The 19,867-nt window shown below is 43.1% G+C and overlaps 1 protein-coding gene and 1 long non-coding RNA gene across 2 annotated transcripts in view; one reads left to right on the top strand and one right to left on the bottom strand.

Annotated features, from left to right (window-relative positions):
- LOC144696587 (uncharacterized) overlaps positions 1-16,975 on the top strand; it is a 31,797-nt gene extending 14,822 nt beyond the window's left edge. The window contains exon 3 of the long non-coding RNA XR_013580206.1: positions 16,708-16,975. This is a non-coding gene — a long non-coding RNA (uncharacterized LOC144696587). The remainder of the gene's footprint in view (positions 1-16,707) is intronic.
- The window catches only part of tes (testis derived transcript (3 LIM domains)), a 56,985-nt gene extending 39,046 nt beyond the window's left edge, over positions 1-17,939 (bottom strand). Inside the window, exons 1-2 of the mRNA XM_078568045.1 lie at positions 17,777-17,939; positions 7,899-7,984 (exon numbers count right to left, since the gene is read on the bottom strand). Coding sequence (XP_078424171.1) covers positions 7,899-7,984; positions 17,777-17,803 — 113 coding nt within the window. The 5' untranslated portion in view covers positions 17,804-17,939. The remainder of the gene's footprint in view (positions 1-7,898; positions 7,985-17,776) is intronic.
- Between the last annotated feature and the right edge of the window lie 1,928 nt (positions 17,940-19,867).

Consider the following 19,867-nt stretch of genomic DNA (forward strand, 5'->3'; position numbering starts at 1 on the left):
CCATATTGGGGGTGCTGATCAGAGGCCTGTGCCTGCTCCCACCTTCCTCCCCCCACCCACCCCTCCAGTTCGGAGTGCGGGGGTGGGGGGAGAGGAGATGTTGAAATGTTGCCCATGGAAATGCTGGTCCACATCCACTAAAAAATCTCAAGGGGTAGGAGATGTCTACCCCAGGATGGAGCCAGCCAGGATGGGGTGCAGGCTTGTTACTCTGACCTGTGCCACTGAAAATTGGGGGCACTGGGAATAGAGGTGGGAATTATGACATTTTAAAATGGCTTCAGAGTCCTTAATACTCCATGAAAATCTGGCCCGTTATCTCTTTCATAAAAAAGACCATGTGAAAGCTGAATGTTGGAAATTAAGAAGTAAAAATATAGCATTTGTATGATTGCACGGTGTTCCTCCAGAAAATATCGTCTAAGTGGGCAAAGCTGATGACAAATCTGTATGTTCTCCTGTATTCGCTATTTAACGTGGGAGAGGGTGCAGAAAATTGTGGAATTTTTCTGTTTAAAGGTGATCTCATTCTTGTCTGGTAAGGCAGGGAAACCAATTGTTATTCTTAGAGATACAGGATTAGCAAGGTCACTGATATTGGCAGGTAACAGGGATTTCCCTCCAGAAAACTCGCTAAATATAAATGTATTGATATAGGGTATTGATGGAAATTGTTTACCCATTGCTTGTATAGAGTTATTTTAAAATGTAGTTTAATTATTGGTCCTGTACCTGTGGGGGTGGTTGATAACTTGCTTATTGATAGTGTAGATTTTATATTAGGAAATGACTGGGTCCTGCTGTCTCCAGTGGTTTTGGAAAAAATCCATTCAGGCTGTTGAAACTGAAGTTGTATGAGGGAAACTGAGTGACTTAAAATTATGGCCAGAGTCTCTGCAATTTCTGTTCCCACCTCCCTCAGTATCCTTGGATGCATCTCATCCGGTCCAGCTGCCTTATCCACTTTAAGTACTGACATCCTATCCAATACTCGCCTCCTTATCAATTTTAAGCCCCTGAAGTGTCTAAATTACCTCTGCTTTCAACATGACCTGTGCAGCATCTTCTTCTTTGATAAAGACCAATGAAAAGTATTCATTTTTTATCTCTACTATGCCTCCTGCCTCTATGTGTAAGTGTCCTTTTTGGTTCCTAAATTGGCCCCACTCTTCCCTTTACCACCCTTTTACAAATTTATATGCCTATCGAAGACTTTAGGATTCCTTTTGTTAGCTGCCAGTCTCTTTTCATACTCTCTCTTTGCCTCTATTACTTTTTCACTGCCCTCTGAATCTTCAATATTCAGCCTGGTTCTCTGTTATGTTATCCACCTGAGATCTGTCATAAGCACACTTTTTCTTAAAAGGATCCATAACTACCTATAACACTACTGCAAAAAAGTACTGTTTCAACTAAAGATTTGTCCTAAGAGTCAAACCCTAAACTACTAGTTTTAAAAGGGACACTGGAACATCAAGCTGAAAAGAAAGAGTTAACGGAAATGCAGGAAAAGCATGAGCAAGGTGTGGCAAAGCACTCAGCAACAGCACTCAAAGCTAATGATTAAATAGAGGAAAGGAATGCTTTGAAGGCACATGCTGACACCATAGAATTGTGAGGAAGGATATGTGTTCTTGAACATAAATTAGAACTTCAAAATGACAAATTAATCACTGTTACTGGAAAGGAATTAGAGAAAACTCAAAACACAATAGGAGGATGAAAAGCAAAAAGAAATTTAAGAAAATTTGTGAACTGACAACGAGTATCAAACATTCTTGGCTGAGAACAAAACAACCTTAACGAAGTTCTTAAAGCAGCTAAAGAGGATTTTACTCAGAAAAATTAGCTGTGCACAAAAGGAGGCAGTGTTAAACCTGTCTCTTGGAAAAGAAAGCGGAAGGATTAAATTATGGAAAAGAACTTAAAGGCGATCCTGAACTTAAATAGGATGAGGTAAATGTGATTGTCCTTCATGACAATATAGATGTTAGACTTGTTGAAAATGTTGGACATTAAAAAACACGTAGGCATGGAAGGAAATGAAGATAGAAGTTTAAAAGCTTAACAGCGTGGTTCAGAATCTGTTTTGGAAAGTAGAAACCCTGATGACAATTAAGTGTCTGGCTTTAAGGAAGAACAAAGGTAGCTGCTGAATCCAGAGGGTAAGTAGCGCTATAACAGTGGATTTTTTTCCTGGGATTCCAGTTCACAGCCACAATCTACAATGTTGTTCCTGACTAAGCTAACCAGAGCAAATGAACTGTAAAACCTTTGCACCCATCACAAATGCTACCCCAGGGTCCAGACTGTGCGCGATCAAATATAGATTTTAAAAGCAACATGGAAGAATGTAAAACCATGGCAAATCTTTTAACAAAGGACATGGAAAGGCTGTACAGGCTATGCAAAATATCTCCCTTTTCATTTTGCAGAGACAAAAAGAGCAAGCGAGCGAGGGAGAGAGAAAGAAAAGAAAGGAACGAGCAAGGGAAAGAGAAAGAAAGAGCGAGGGAGAGAGAAAGAGTTATGTCCCTTCTATTGGGTCGCTTGTTCAGCGAACACAAGTTGCACGCCTATCTACTGATGAGTGAGTTGGTAATCAAGATGATGTAGATGAAGAGACCATTGTAAAATGAAGCACCTGCTGTTTATTCACATAATTAACGGATCACTAACACGTGTGCTTCTCAAACCAAAGTCCAAATATAACTACTGATTAACAATGTAGCCCGCGCTACACAGCGATTGGGTAATCCAGTCATGTGGTCAATCTGCTTACATTCTCTTAAAGGTGTATTGCACTTCAAATTACCAGGGGAGAGAAAGCACGTGGGGAAAGCGCGCATAAGAGAAGAATGAAAGCTTAGATTGGCTATGGAAAAGGACAAAAAACAATCCAGAGTATGAATAATTAACTGGGGGAAAGCCAACTTCACTGGGGTAAGAATGGATCTGGGCCAGATAAATTGGAGTCAAATGTTGATGGGAAAAACTGTAATTGAACAATGCACTACCTTTAAAGAAGTGATAATAGTTCAAGCACAGTCAATGTATATTCCCACAAAGGGAAAAGATGTAGCAGGCAAGTCCTGAGCTCCCTGGATGACTAAAGATATAGAGATTAAGAAGAAGAAAAAGTGTACTTATGACAGGTGTCAAGTGGATAACATAACAGAGAACAGAGAGAGAGTATGAAAAGAGACTGGCAGCTAACATAAAAGAAATCCTAAAGTCTTCTATAGGCATATAAATTGTAAAAAAGTGGTAAAGGGAGGAGTGGGGCGAATTTGGAACCAAAAAGGACACTTACACAGAGGCAGGGGGCATATTGGAGGTAAAAAAATGAATCCTTTTCATCGGTCTTTACCAAGGAATGAGAAGATGCTGCACAGGTTATGTTGAAAGAAGAGGTAATTTAGACACTTCAGGGGTTTAAAATTGATAAGGAGACGAGTATTGGATAGGCTATCAGTACTTAAAGTGCATAAGGCAGCTGGACCGGATGAGATGCATCCAAGGATACTGAGGGAGGTGGGAACAGAAATTGCAGAGACACTAGCTATAATTTTCTAGTCTTCCTTAGACTCAGGATGGTGCCAGAGAGCTGGAGAATTGCAAATGTTACAACCTTGTTCAAAAAAGGGCATAAAGATAAGCCCTGCAACTAAAGGCCGGTCAATTTAACATTGATGGTGGGGGAGCTTTTAAAAACAACAATTCGGGGCAAAATTAATAGTCACTTGGGTGAATGCAGGTTCAATTAAGGGAAGCCAGCATAGATTTGTTAAGGGCAAATCATTTTTTAACTAACTTGCTGGACTTTTTAAAGAGGTAACAGAAAGGGTTGATGAGGGTATGCTGTTATGTGGTGTACATGGACTTCCCAAAAAGGCATTTGATGCCACACAACAGACTTGTGAGCAAAGTTATAGCTCATGGAATAAAAGGGACAGTAGCAACATGGATATGAAATTGGATAAGTGACAAGAAAAGGCAAGTAGTGGTTAATGGTTGTTTTTCAGACATCCTTCAGGAGGAAGGTTGGTAGTGGAGTTCTCCAGGGGTCAGTGTTGGGACCCTAGCTCTTCCTGATATATATCAATGACCTGGACCTTGGTGTGCAGGGCATAAATTCAAAATTTGCAGACGATACAAAACTCCTAAGTATTGAGAGCTGTGAGGAGATGGTGTAGTAGTTTAAAAGGACACAGACAAGTTGATGGAATGGGCAGACATGTGGCAGGTGAAATTCAATGCAGAGAAGTGTGAAGTGATTCATTTTAGTAGGAAGAGCATGGAGAGACAATACAAAATAAAGGGTACAACTCCAAAGGGAGTGCAGGAGCAGAAGGACCTGGGTGTACACATGCATAAAATTATTGAAGGTTGCAGGACATATGGGAGAGCAGCTAATAAAGCATATGGCATCCTGGGCTTTATTAATTGGGAAATAAGAGTACAAGAGTAAGGAAGTTATGTTAAACTTGTATAAAACACTGGTTTGGCCTCAGCTGGAATATTGTGTTCAGTTCTGGGTGTCACACTTTAGGAAGGATGAGAAGGAATTAGAGATGGTGCAGAAAAGATTCATGAGAACTTCAGTTATATAGGTATATTGGAAAACTTGGGACTGTTTTTCTTAGAGAAGGTTGAGATTTGATAGAGGTATTCAAAATCATCAGGGGTCTGGACAGAATAGATAGGGCGAAACTGTTTCCACTGGTGGAAAGATTGAGAATGAGGGGGCACAGATTTAAGGTAATTGGCAAAAGCAGCAATCAAGACATGAGAAACTTTTTCCACGCAGTGAGTGGTTAAGATCTAGAACATGCTGCCTGAAAGTGTGGTAGAGGCAGGTTCAAATGAGGTATTCAAGAGGAAATTAGATTATCTAAAGAAGAAGAATGTACGGGGTTATTGGGCAAAGGTGGGAGAATGAGCAATTCGCCTAGTGCCATTCAGAGAGCTGCCGCAAAAATGATGGGCCAAATGGCCTCCTTCTGCACTAAAACAATTCTGTGATTTTGAAAGTGCAAGAGAGCATGAGCAGGTAGATAATGCGCTGTATGGAGAAGCAACTAAGCTGCTGCTGTGAGAGCAGGGTAAACTGTTTTGGTTTTAACATGAAGCAGGACGCTTGTAAGAGTTGGTTTATGTTCGAAGGAAGGGGGACAGAACCAACGGGACATTTGCAGATTTAAGGAACAAGGAGTTACCAGGCTGGGCCTTGCTGATGAAAGTTGGATTGGGAAGATTCAGGTTCAGGGCGACGATTTTCAAAGGACACTGGAAGTTTCCACCTGGGGTGGTAGGGAGAAGTGAGCCTCCTGGAGAACGGGGAGTAATTTAGGACTTGTTTTTGTAATGTTACACGTCTGCCAGATGTGTAGTGCACAACAAAAGGAGTTGTAAGATATATCCCATTTGTGTCAGTTAATTACTGTGAAATTACCTTTTCTTTACTTTGGTGTATTAGTTGCCTGTGAAGTAACATGTGATTAATGTTGAGTTTAGTTTGTTTGTTGCAATCAGTGTCTTAAAATGTGGAATTTAAAAAATTCATTTATGGAATGTGGGCGTTGCTGTCTAGGCCAACATTTATTGCCCATCCCCAATTGCCCTGGAGAAGGTGGTGGCTAGCTGCCTTCTTGAAACACTGTAGGTACACCCACAGTGTTGTTAGGAAGGGAGTTCCAGGATTTTGACCCAGCGACAGTGAAGGAACAGTGATATATTTCCAAGTCAGGATGGTGAGTGACTTGGAGGGAACTTCCAGGTGGTGCTGTTCCCATCTATCTGCTGCCCTTGTCCTTCTAGATGGTAGTGGTTGTGGGTTTGGAAGATGCTGTCGAAGGAGCCTTGGTAGTTTCTGCAGTGCATCTTGTAGACGGTATACGCTGCTGCCACTGTGCGTCAGTGGTGGAGGGAGTGAATGTTTGTGGATGGGGTGCCAATGAAGTGGACTGCTTTGTCCTGGATGGTGTCAAACTTCTTGTGTTGTGGGAGCTGTACTCATCCAGGCAAGTGGAGAGTATTCCATCACACTCCTGACTTGTGCCTTGTAAATGGTGGACAGGATTTGGGGAGTCAGGAAGTGAGTCATTCACCATAGAATTCCCAATCTTTGACCGGCTCTTGTAGCCACAGTATTTATATGGCTGGTCCAATTAGGTTTCTGCTCAACGGTGACCCCAGGATGTTGTTGGTGGGTGATTCAGGGATGGCAATGCCATTGCATGCCAAGGCAAATAGTTAAGATTCTTTATTGTTGGAGATGGTGACCTGGCCATTGTGTGGTGCAAATGTTACTTGCCACATGTCAGCCCAAGCCTGAATATTGTTCAGGTCTTGCTGCATGCAAGCATGTTCTGCGTCAGTAACAGAGGCAGTGTCCTTAAAGAGTTTTTAAAAAAGTAGATAGGTGCTTATAAAGGAGTAATAATAATAATGGGTATGTGGGAAGTCAGCAGGATTGTGATTAATTTAGATAGTTCATACAGGTAAAAATTTTGGCAGAGATTTGATGAGCCCAACTGCATGTTACTGTGCTCTAACACACTTTGATTCTATGATCTTCAGCCCAAAGTATTTCACAAAGAAATGTAACCCATTAGAAGAAAGTAAATACTTGTGGGTTGGCTTCCCATTCAGGAGTGGCAACTTTGTGATGATGGCTATATAAAAAAAAAATCAGCTCTGCCATCAATGGCAGTCCTTACCACTTAAAAATGAAAAAAAAACAAGCAGCGGTGAAATGAAGAAATGTGGTGTTAGGTCCAGCTTCAGAAAATACTGCAAAGAAAAATGTGCTTGTTAAAGAGGACAGGAAATTCATGTAGCATTTTTAAAAAGAACACAACTATTTTTTTTAAAAATGGGAAGGGGAGGGAATAATATTTTACCATTATAAATTTTCAATATAATTTATTCCTTCCACAGGATCTACATAGGATTCAACTGATTAAGAAACTATGTGACGAGTTTTGTCAACCATTTGCAGCAACCAATAACATTAACTGCTTTTGCTGTAAAGTTTACAGTAGTAATTTTAAGAGCGATTTTGAAAACATTCAAATCAAAAGAGGGAAGTTGAGAACTTTATACATTCGGAATAATTCAAATAATGGCCTCAGTAAAATACACCACAGGTAATAAATTTGTTTTATAACAAACAACTGTAAAAACCTGGCATACATGTTATGCTTGAGGCACTTAGGCACCAGCCAAATTATAACTACAAAATTGAGATTTGACTGACACACTGGATTTTACAGTTAAGTTAAATCTACATAATGCCATTTTGATGCCCATGGTATGAGTTATTATCATTGTTATACTCAAAGGTGATACATTTTGTAATAATAAAAATGTAATCATTTAGTTCCATTTTGAAAGGAAAATTCTCTCTCAAATCCAACCAAATTCCACTGCACAGAAAGAGGATTCAATTGTAGTCCCCTTTTAAGGAAGGGGACAGGAAAAGGGCCATGGGTTTGAAAGGAATAGATAGAATGCTTCAAATGTCTAATACTACAATGTCTTGAGAAAAAGCAAAGGGATCCTTATTATAGATTATATTGTAATCTTAATGCTAAAAGTATTTACTCCTCATGTAAAATAACTTAAATGGAGAAAAAAAGCTTTTAAAACAATACCTTTCATGAAGCTGAAAAATGAATTCCTCAAGACTTTACAAGTAAACTTATAGCCAAAACATCTTCCCCTCAAAGCTGATTAAAGGAGGAAGCAGGGCTGAAAGAAGCAATTACCTAAACCCCACTTATAAAGAGATGAAACATGAAACGAGAGTTGAAATTTAAATTACTAAGAGCATTAGATTTTCCAAGCACAGGAAAGGGGAGGGGGATTTCAAAGATTCATTAAATATACACTACCTCCAAAAGTGGAGTTCAAATCCTTCACATTTATCCTTGCATTTCAGGCATGGGGCCCCAGCTCCTTGCTCATGACCCAAGGTCATCTATAGAAAGAAAAAAAACGCTTTAGTGACTAAGAACTATATTGCATTATTTTGCCCATAGTGATAAAATGCTATCAAGAATCAGGAATAAATTTGATTAACTGCATAACAAAATTCAACATGGTTTTTGATGGGGAAGAAGTTGCCCATCATACAACCAGTCCTATTTTCTGTTCCATCGACTTAAATGAAAAAGGAAACATAATCAGAGTACACAGCTGGCGGCTGATCCACAAATGCTCATTTTATGCCCGGGTCAAAAGTTGAAAGCTTTGCCCTTGGGCTTTTCACTAAAAGATAATGGTAGACGTGGAGATGGTAGTAAAATGATACTGAAAAGGTAAATCTAGAATACAAGATTACATTAAACCATATGACACGGCAAAAAAAGTACAAATTTGTAAAACAAAAAAAGGGACTGATATTAGGATATTCTTTACCACAAAGAGTGATCAACACAGTGGGCAAAATAATGGAGGCAGAAATGCTGAAAACAAACAGTTAGATGCGGCTATAGGAGACTATCGCATTATTCCAGATGGATTAATTTAGATGGACCAAATTCATCCATAAATAAGTTGTGAAGAAGAAATGTCTCAAAGGAGCTTCATATAGAATGAATGATATTGTAGAGTTACTGTTCTAATGCGGCATCACTGTGAGCACAACAATGAGGTGAATGACCAGTTAATTTGTTTTAGGTCAGCGTCAGTGAGTAAAATATGAACTATGCTCCATTCCTTTCTTGCCACAACTTCTATTAAAGGAAATGTAGGCTGCTGATTTACTGAATACCAACTTTTTATTTACCAGAGCAGATCAGCAGATATGATGCTCTATTGAAAAATGTTTCAAAAAGGGGGGGGGAAAAAAATGCACATTTTTACTGATCTGTCACAGCTTTTGGATGAAATCCCACAAACATGTCTATATTTTTGGGCATCTGACCATAAGAAAAAAAGAGAAGTTTATTTCTCAAACAAGAAAGCTTTGCCAAACCATCGAGTGAACTAATTTGGAAGTCTGCAATGTGGTCAGGGTTTTCACTTTTAGCATTATTTTAAATTGAAGTCAAGATAAAACGCAAAAATCTCCAGTGCAATCTATTGATTTTCCTTTTGAGTCAGATGTATTTCTGAATAATGTGGAATCAAACCATTTGCTTCTCATGAAATTACTCTTTTCAATAAGCATCCCATTTAAGAAAATAAAGAACGGAAAAGTATTTAGCCAGGATTTTCCAGCCCCATCGTGACACGACCGGCCGGGGGGAGATTTGGCAGCCCAGCCATAGTCCGTTTATTTTCGGCAGGACTGGACAGGTTTTCTTTGCAAGAACTACATATGGCTGCTGTTGGGGGGAGGGGAAAGCTAACTTAATCATTAAAGCCACCCGGGCATGTGTCAAATTGAAAACATGGACAGAAAACTATACAAGATATTCAGCTATAGTCGGCAGCAGGCAAATCTAAATTCACCACCTTTTATGGCTCCTTTAAAGTCAAATTACACATTACAGCGTATACAGCACATTTTATACTGACTGCAGCTACTGATCACAGGTGGGTGGTTACAGCATCACTGCTGACAGTGACTCCTTTTTATGTCCTGCTCAAATTACAATTATCCTGTCCAGTACAGAGCTTTGCACATATGTTTACACAGGTCAAGGCCTATGAATTGCACAAAACTTACTGAACCATATTTTAATATTTGTGGTCCAGCTGCATTTAAAAAGTCACTACTAGAGCTCCTGCTAAGCTAGGGCTAAAGGTTCCAACAGCCATTGCAAAACAAGAATGTGCCCAAAGGTATGTTCATTAATTCATTTCAAAGACATCTCTACCCAAATACTCTTAAAATGAAATTCACTTCCTCTGCCTTGGAAACAGTGAGGGCTAGCACAATATGGGAGAGAGCAGGCTCCAAGTGTTTTGAACGTTGCAATAGTGGTCTTTGTTGGGGAGGTGGAAAGGATGAGACATGTCTTGTATCTGCAGAGTGGAAAGAGACCCTACAGACATATGGTCAAAAGGCAATAGGAGCAGATAGCCATGGAGGTCAATGCCAGGAGTGTAGTCCCATAGCCTTGATGCAGTACTGTAAGAAGTTCAACGACTTCACATAAGTAATCAGAGTCAGCAAGTGCATCTTTGAATGACATGTTCCACCAACTACACAACTAGCTTCAATCACTACTCAATTCACCACACCTTGCATCACCCACAATTTAACATTCATAGCATCACCGTCACATCATACACTGCTGCAATCCTCACATTACCATCTAATTAACCATGACATTTATATTCTTGACTGACAAGGGAGTCAAAGAGTATAGGGGGTAGGCAGGAAAGTAGAGGCCACAATCAGGTCAGCCATGATCTTATCAATGACAGAACAGGCTTGAAGGGCCAAATGGCCTACTCCTGCTCTGAATTCATATACATCACCCAGGTTGCACCAGACACACTGACAAAATTCCCTCTAGCAGGACAAGGTGGCTCACAACCAGAGACAGCAGCAGCTAACCAGAGGGGAATGGCATGCCTGCATGCCCTCACCCTAATGGACAGATGATGCTGGCCATTACCTACAATGAACATTTCTGATGCAGTGAGCTGAAACTCCCAAAAGGTGAAAACATCCACATAACTAATCCTCCTTCTCACATCCCACTGCCCCCACCCCCCCATCCTAAAATCTGATCTACAAGCCACAGATTGTATGGACATGCATCGTTCATTTTTCCCCCATCCCCTCACCACAACCTCATTCTTGTTCCTTTTTCCTTTTAGATGCCCAAATGATCATTGCATGGCCAGGCAGCGAAGGAACACCAGAAGAGAGTGAAGACGACGGCACAGCACCGTCACAATTTCACACTCTGAGGCACCAGCTCAGATACTGACACTGAATTTGAGAATATATTGGAAGTGGAATCAGACTTTGGTGAGAAACTGGGCGTAAGTGGGCTGCAGCCAGGGATGGGACAAGGACAAAGCTGTTGCCAGTGTGCTGGAGGGTGAGGTTGCATATAGATTTTGTGCAGAGGACTGAGATGAGGACATTGATGGGCCAGCCTACAGAAGAATGTTGATTGAAATGCACGACAAAATGTGTGGTGCATTAGGAAACCTGAAGAAAATCCAATGTCAAGGAGCATGGAGGAAATCACCACTAACCTTACAGAACATGGAGCACATTCTTTCCAGCATACAAGTAGTAACCAACTCAGTTTCCAATGTGTGGACCCAACCATGATGCAGCCTCAGATGGCCAAATTCACAACTTCCAGTGCAGGACAGGCAGCAGCCACCTTATATTCAAGTGCTGCAGTGGAAGCTCATACTGACATAGCTTAGTTTGCTGCTATGCAAGTTGACAGCTGGCATCAAGGCTGGGGATTAGCTTGTCCAAAGGGGCTTGCAGTATGTCATAGCAATTTGGCAATCTGCTATCTAACAGATTACTAGGGCTGTTGGAGCACCACTCAAGAGGTGCGGGGGTGGGGGGCAGTGGGCAGTGCTCCTCTCTCAGGACAGCAGCATTCATGGCTGTCCCACCATGATAGCGAGGTTTGCAGCATGCAGCAGGCCACCACGAATGTTGATACCCACTCTGTTGAGTACTGCAAGGCTCTCCCAAAGCAATCCGGGCAGTGGAAGCATTGTTTCAGCAAATGGTTTGCTTTATCACGTTTCTTTTGGCAGAACAGCTTCATTACATGCACAAGTGTGGCAGTCATGCACTGGGGCCATCAACCATACCGTCAGCAGGTTGTCCCATCACTCAGTAGCCATCCTTGGTTTGAAGTGGTGGTTCAAATGTAGCTGGCATAGCAGAATGAAGGCATCAAGACTGCTGCCAGGATAGCACATAAGTTACTGCCTAGGGTTGTGCACCAGCTGGATGTTGAGGGGGTGAAATTCGTTTTGCTTATGGAATGAAGCACAACTGACATACTACACCTGCAAAGTGATGTGCATACGGTCAATGGCATTGTGGGGAAGCCTGCAATCTTACTGAAGCTGTGTGCTGGTTCCTGACATGGGAGAATAACATCCTATTGAGTAGGGATCCTCAATGGCCTCCGTTATACAACAGTGGACGGCAAACTGAGATGTTGCAAACATATCCAACTTCAGCCTGGAAGAAGTCTGATGTTTAAAAGTTTGCCACAGTCAACTTCACAGGAGCAGAAATGTGGTCTTTGCCCTTCTGGGAGGTTGCAGTTATGGCTTTAGCAGGTGGCAGACTTCAGTGAGGACATCTTTATCGAAGTGCAGATATCTCACGCATTGTTCCCTGATGAGGTTCAGGTTGGAGAATTGTTCCCCGAATATCCTGGTTGGATGTGGCCTCCTACTGTTCTCACTACTCCCCTTCCTCCTCCTCCATCTTTAGTACATTGTGCTGTTCAGCATGGCCTTTGCTCATTCACCCAGTTATGCTGTATTCCAAGGGAACAAACTGATTTGTGCAGCAAAAACTCCTTCAGTATCTGCCACAAACTCCCTGTAGATTTTGGCAGCTTTAAAGAACTCACGAATGCATCTCGCACTTGTAAAATCATAACAATTGCCAGTAGAAATCAATCAGCAACTAACCTGTAAGTAGATGATGATCCCTTTAAAATAACATTGGTGGGGAGGACCTTCCTGTTGCCTAACATGTCCAAGCTGTGAGAGGTCAAGATAGCGTATTGGCTGGAGCATTGTGCTCCAAAAATGGCACCACCAGCATCAAGTCAGCTTTGCATGCTGACTGACATCACAAACTGCCTGTTCTGCATAGTCGTGATGAACACAAACGCTGACACCAGCACTGAGGTGGTGTCCAGTCATTTCACAGCAGGTGGGTGCGCACACATCGGATACCATTTTGATTGTCCAAAGAACAGCTGCCACCAAGCCCAATTTCACATCCTGCGTATCTTAAAGTAACTAAGGCTAATGATTTGGGGGATGGAAAGAAGATTATAACAGATTGATACGTTCCATCTTTGTTGGCAAAAGTTTCAGAATGCTACAAAGCTATCAAACCACTTAACCGCGTTCACAGATGTGAATGGTGTACTTATGACCTAATGTACCCTAACTTAGTAATGCAGTTATCACCTTTAATGGTAACAAATTTCCTTCCATTCTGATTTGATTTTTAGGTCATGAGACACTCTATTCTGTTTTAAACACCTCCCAAAAGCCAAGTAGGTTTCATACGTTTTGAAGACACACGCATAATAAAAACTATGGGCGAAATCGTCCCAGAATTGCACTAAGTGGGGTAGCAGGTGTGAAAAATGACATTTTACCAGTTGGCCCCAACGGCGGCTTTTCACGCTGTATCGTCTGCCTCCCGCCTCATTAGTTATGCAGCCACAGGAAACACACTGTCTCGCTAGGGAGGGGCCTCTGAATCACCCACCACGCCATTACCTCAGTTTCCTCACTCCAGGCGCCATATCTAAACTGCAATCATGCATAGTTCTCAATGCTTGCAGCCCAGGACTGCTCCAGCGAAGACATGGCCCTAAAGTCAAGGCATGTTCAGTGACCAGTCACTGGAATGCCTTTTGGCGGCCCATCGTGATGTCCTCTACCCCTGTTCTGGCCACAGGAGGTCCAGCAATCTCACCATGCCGGCTTGGGAGGTGCTGGCAGTGGTGGTCAGTGCCAATGCTGCACAGAAGAGGTTGGCCATCCAGCAAAGAAAGAGGATGAATGATCTCATCTGTGCTGCCAGGGTAAGGCAACCATCTCATCACTCTAAACTCTCATGCTCATTCACTGGCATCTCACTCACTGCCAGCTCAATGGACATTACCGCTCACTCTCTCACACACCCTCATCGCCATCTGTCCTCATCTCCATCTGACACCTGCCTCCTCAGCACTCACTATCTTGAGGCCACTTGTATAGATCAACATGTGCCCCCACACACTCCCTGGGATACCCTCCTTCCCCAGTCCAGCCCTCGCCCTGCAGCCTCTTCCCTTGCCTGAGGTCACTTTTCCCCCTTCCCAAAGCCAGCCCTAGCCCTGCAGCCATTGAGAAGCCACCCCCAGCTTACAGCTGGTCTGGTAGCTACAGGCCCACCTAAAAATGACATGGCGCTGCCTGCGAAGCCTGGCACTGATGACCATGAGTGCTGCGGAAGCAAGGTAGACAAACAAACCTCGAAGTCCTGAGCAAAGTGAAGCTCACCAGGTGCACGTCACCTATGGACAGTTGTGAAAGACGCCAGCGTGCAATCATGCTTGTGTGTCTGGATGATCCAGCATGGGGTGATAATTCTGGTGAGCAGGACTTTATAACGAGATACTAAAAAGTGTTGAAATTAGGTTCCCAACATGTGGCAGCGGTAAATGCGGCCTGCCATTGACAGGTAGAGCAGACGATCACAAACTAGTTTTACAATGACGTCAAACCGATTTTTGCAATCTCCTGATATTTTTCGCTCCCACCCGCTGCAACCGGGTGATAGACTGTCCACCAATATCCATTACAAGCCTACCGACTCCCACAGCTACCTCGACTCCAGCTCCTCACACCCCGCTTCCTGTAAGGACTCCATCCCATTCTCTCAGTTCCTTCGCCTCCGTCGCATCTATTCTGATGATGCCACTTTCAAAAAACAGTTCTTCTGACATGTCCTCCTTCTTCCTTAACCAAGGTTTTCCACCCACGGTGGTTGACAGGGCCCTCAACCGTGTCCGGCCCATCTCCCGCGCATCCGCCTTCACACCTTCTTCTCCCTCCCAGAAACATGATAGGGTCCCCCCTTGTCCTCACTTATCACCCCACCAGCCTCCGCATTCAAAGGATCATTCTCCGCCATTTCCGCCAACTCCAGCATGATGCCACCACCAAACACATCTTCCCTTCGCCCCCCCTGGCGGCATTCCGCAGGGATCGTTCCCTCTGGGACTCCCTGGTCCACTCCTCCATCACCCCCTACACCTCAACCCCCTCCCACGGCACCTTCCCATGCAACCGCAGAAGGTGCAACACCTGCCCCTTCACTTCTCCTTTCCTCACTGTTCAAGGGCCCAAACACTCCTTTCAACTGAAGCAGCATTTCACTTGCACTTCCCTCAATTAAGTCTACTGCATTTGTTGCTCCCAATGCGGTTTCCTCTACATTGGAGAGACCAAACGTAGACTGGGTGACCGCTTTGCAGAACACCTTCGGTCTGTCCGCAAGCATTACCCAGACCTCCCTGTCGCTTGCCATTTCAACACTCCACCCTGCTCTCATGCCCACATGTCCGTCCTTGCCTTGCTGCATTGTTCCAGTGAAGCTCAACGCAAACTGGAAGAAAAGCACCTCATCTTCCGACTAGGCACTTTACAGCCTTCCGGACTGAATATTGAGTTCAACAATTTTAGATCATGAACTCTCTCCTCCATCCCCACCCCCTTTCCAATACCCCCCCTTTCCCCCCCCCCCCCAATAATTTATATAGATTTTTCTTTTCCCACCCACTTCCATTATTTTTAAATGTATCCACTGTTTTAGCTCTACCTTTTAGCCTTTTTTGGTTCCTTCACCCCACCCCACCCCCACTAGAGCTATCTGTACCTTGCTTGTCCTGCTTTCTACCCTTAATTAGCACATTCCTTAGATAATATCACCACCTTCAACACCTCTTTGTCCTTCTGTCTGTGACATCTTTTGGTTATCTCCACCTATCACTGGCCCTCTATCCAGCTCTACTTGTCCCACCCCACCCCCTTAAACCAGCTTATATTTCACCTCTCTTCTATTTTTACTTAGTTCTGTTGAAGGGTCATTCGGACTCGAAACGTTTACTGTGTTCCTCTCCGCAGATGCTGCCAGACCTGCTGAGTTTTTCCAGGTATTTTTATTTTTGTTTTGAATAAAGCAGGTGTTCATATAGTGTGTTACTGAATTTTTTAAAAAAAAATCACTCAAATCACTCAAGGTGAGAAATATAAGAGTACCCTAATGATGCTATGTAGAAAAAATTATAACTATTGTATATTATTGCTGAAAAAAAAGAGAAACGTTGAATCTTTTTGTCTTGTTCGCATCAGGACAATTACAAGAATACCAATGTGAGGGGAGGTATGTTGTTTCCTCCTCATATTGGTTTTCTTGCAATTGTCCTGATGCGAACAAGACAAACAGCTTCAACATTTCTCTTTTTTCAGCAATGCTCAAGTTCTCTACTACCAAATGACTATTGTATATTAAGATTAAGTGTTCACACTTAAGAATTTCTTTGAAATATGGATCCAAGCATAATGTTTTTTTAAATGCTCTAATTCGTTTTTCCAATGTTATATTAATATGAAGGTGGAGATTCTCAGTAGAGGAAACTGGAATTTTAGTTTATTGAAATATTCAAATTAGGCATGCACAATTATTTCATGTACTTCAATGTGTCTCATACGGACTCGAAACGTTAACTGTGTTCCCCTCCGCAGATGCTGTCAGACCTGCTGAGTTTTTCCAGCTATTTTTGTTTTTGTCTCAAGTTTCCTGTTTTGTTTTCCTTTTCCTCATTTGCTCCAAACCTTCAACAAACAGAACAAGACACTAGGCATTTGGTTTATTTGGCAGAAAAAGAACTTGCTTTTCTTCTGCACCTGCATGCCTTCAGGACATCCCAAAATGAATTCATTTTGACATGCAGTCACTGTTGCTACATAACTTCACTGATCATTTATCTCATTGCTGTTATTTTGTTGGTGCAGGTTGACAAATAAATGTTGGCCAGGACAGTGGAAGAACTGCCCGCTGTTCTTGAAACAGTGTGAGGTGACAGCTGTGGATCAGTGGTAGCACTCTCATCGGAGTTAGAAGGTTGAAGTGCCACTCCAGGGACTTCGGTACAAAATCTAGGCGTACACTCCAGTGCAGCACGTATTGAGGCAGAGCTAAACCCAGAAGAGCAGGGGAATTCTCCCTGGTGTGCTGATCCATGCTTATCCCTAATAAACATCTTTAAAGTGGTTCATTTGAACAGTATCTCTGCTTTGTGTGTCTTTGTTGTGCTATAATTAACTGCAACATCTCCTATTTTACAACAATGAATACACTTCAAAAGTGCTTACCAGTAATTGGCTGTAAAGTGCTTTGGGACACCCTGGGGCTGTGAATACAAGTTCCTTTTTTCTCCACCTGAGCAGGTTATTGGTTTAATGTCTCATCTGAGACACTGCACCCCTGACAATGCAGCACTCCCTAGGTGCAGCCCTAAAGCATTAGCCTAACTGGAATGCTCAAATCCTGGGAGGGGCCTTGAACCAACGACCTGCCAGTAAGGCAAACTGACGTTCAAGCATGGAATGAGTGACTAACAAATAGAACATTGTGAGTGACTAATAGACAAAAAAAAAAGCTAGCAACTAACAACAAGAAAAAAGTGAGGTAATCGTAAACCAGGAGAGGATTCAGAACTATTGAGGTCAATTGCAGTTGCCTCAGTGTTTTATTTCAATCCCTTCCGTTTTGCAGTGGCTCTCCTGCACACCATGTGTAGAAAAATGTGCTTAAGGCTATAACATTCCTTTCATTGTTCTGCAGGACTTTCCTAACACCCTATACACCATCACTCCATTCATTATCAGCTTCTCTTAATATATATTTTCTAGTCGGTACTTAGAGCATATGAACCTTTAACCGAGGTAGGTGCATGTTTTATCAAATAGGTGAAGTCATACAGAGCAATCAACTGGGTGTAGTCCCTTCCTTGATCAGATAAGGCAGAGGATCAAGGGCGCTTTTACTGATGGGACAAAACAAAATGCTCAATCCTCTTACCTTTTTCACTTTGTTCTCCAAATCCATTTCTTCCACCTGGGTGTTCGGGAAACTCGCCGCTACTGACAGGAGATTAACACGATCAATGACTTTGCTCCTCTCCCTCTTTCAATGTTTCAAAGCGCTTCCGCCTCATTACATCCCATCGTTAGCATTAACAAATCAGAAGGCACGTGAAAGTCATACTCTCACCAATCACAGTCGACCCGGACAAATATTTGACCAATAAGGTTCCGACAAATTCCTCCGGCCAATCAGATGTTTGGCTGAAAACACCAATCCCTTTGTGTGCAGACACAGAGTTGTATCTACTCTGGAGACTGGCTCTGTCTAACTGCATTGGTTACCTGGCACAAAACATGCACTTAAATACAACGCCAGTGTTCGTGTGCTGCGGGGAAAACTGTTCATCCTGCTTTTTTGAGAGGATAGTTGTCAAATGTTGTTTGATCATCTTCCTGCCAGGCGCCTTGGGCGTTTTACTATGTTAAAGGCGCTATATAAATGAAACTTGTCTCAAAGCTGCCAAGCCTCTGAACTAAAGTAAACAAAATAAAGATAAAAACAAAAAGCTAAAAGCTACTGCGGATGCTGGAAATCCAAAACAAAAACAGAATTACCTGGAAAAACTCAGCAGGTCTGGCAGCATCGGCGGAGAAGAAATCAGTTAACGTTTCGAGCCTTCATGGCCCTTCGGCAGAACTGAAGCATAGTTAGAAGAAGGGAGAAATATAAATTGGTTTAAGGTGGTGGGGGGGGGGGGGGTGGTGGGGGGAGAGAGAGACACATTGAGGGTGTGGTGATTGTGGAGATGAGCAGATAATCAAAAGATGTCACAGACAAAAGGGTCAAAGAGGTGTTTTGTCTGAGAAAAGTGCTAATTAAGAATGCAAGGCAGGATATTCAAAGTACAGCTCTAGTGGGGGTGGGGTGGAAAGGCTAACAAGGTTTTAGTTTTAGATTTAAAAATAATGGAAATAGGTGGGGAAAGAAGAATCTATATAAATTATTGAAAAAAAAGCGGGGGGAGGGGGAGGGGGGAAGAAACGGGGTGGGGATGGGGGGAGGGGGAGTTTAAGATCTAAAGTTGTTGAATTCAATATTCAGCCCGGAAGACTGTAAAGTGCCTAGTCGGAAGATGAGGTGCTGTTCCTCCAGTTTGCGTTGGGCTTCACTGGAACAATGCAGCAAGCCAAGGACAGACATGTGGGCAAGAGAACAGGGTGGAGTGTTAAAATGGCAAGCGACAGGGAGGTTTGGGTCTTTCTTGCGGACAGACCGCAGGTGTTCCGCAAAACGGTCGCCCAGTTTGCGTTTGGTCTCTCCAATGTAGAGGAGACCGCATTGGGAGCAACGAATGCAGTAGACTAAGTTAGGGGAAATGCAAGTGAAATGCTGCTTCACTTGAAAGGAGTGTTTGGGCCCTTGGACGGTGAGGAGAGAGGAAGTGAAGGGGCAGGTGTTGCATCTTCTGCGTGGGCATGGGGAGGTGCCATAAGTGGGGGTTGAGGAGTAGGGGGTGATGGAGGAGTGGACCAGGGTGTCCCGGAGGGAACGATCCCTACGGAATGCCGTCAGGGGGGGTGAAGGGAGAATGTGTTTGGTGGTGGCATCATGCTGGAGTTGGCGGAAATGGCGGAGGATGATCCTTTGAATGCGGAGGCTGGTGGGGTGATAAGTGAGGACAAGGGGGACCCTATCATGTTTCTGGGAAGGAGGAGAAGGCGTGAGGGAGGATGCGCGGGATATGGGCCGGACACGGTTGAGGGCCCTGTCAACGACCGTGGATGGAAAACCTCGGTTAAGGAAGAAGGAGGACATGTCAGAGGAGTTGTTTTTGAAGGTAGCGTCATCCGAACAGATGCGATGGAGGAGAAGGAAGTGAGAGAATGGGATGGAGTCTTTACAAGAAGCGGGGTGTGAGGAGCTGTAGTCGAGGTAGCTGTGGGAGTCGGTAGGCTTGTAATGGATATTGGTGGATATTGATATTGGCAAACTGGAGGAACAGCACCTCATCTTCCGACTAGGCACTTTACAGCCTTCCGGGCTGAATATTGAATTCAACAACTTTAGATCTTAAACTCCCCCTCC

The sequence above is a fragment of the Cetorhinus maximus genome, chromosome 22, assembly GCF_964194155.1.
Source record: "Cetorhinus maximus chromosome 22, sCetMax3.hap1.1, whole genome shotgun sequence".
In the NCBI taxonomy this organism is placed as follows: Eukaryota; Metazoa; Chordata; class Chondrichthyes; order Lamniformes; family Cetorhinidae; genus Cetorhinus; species Cetorhinus maximus.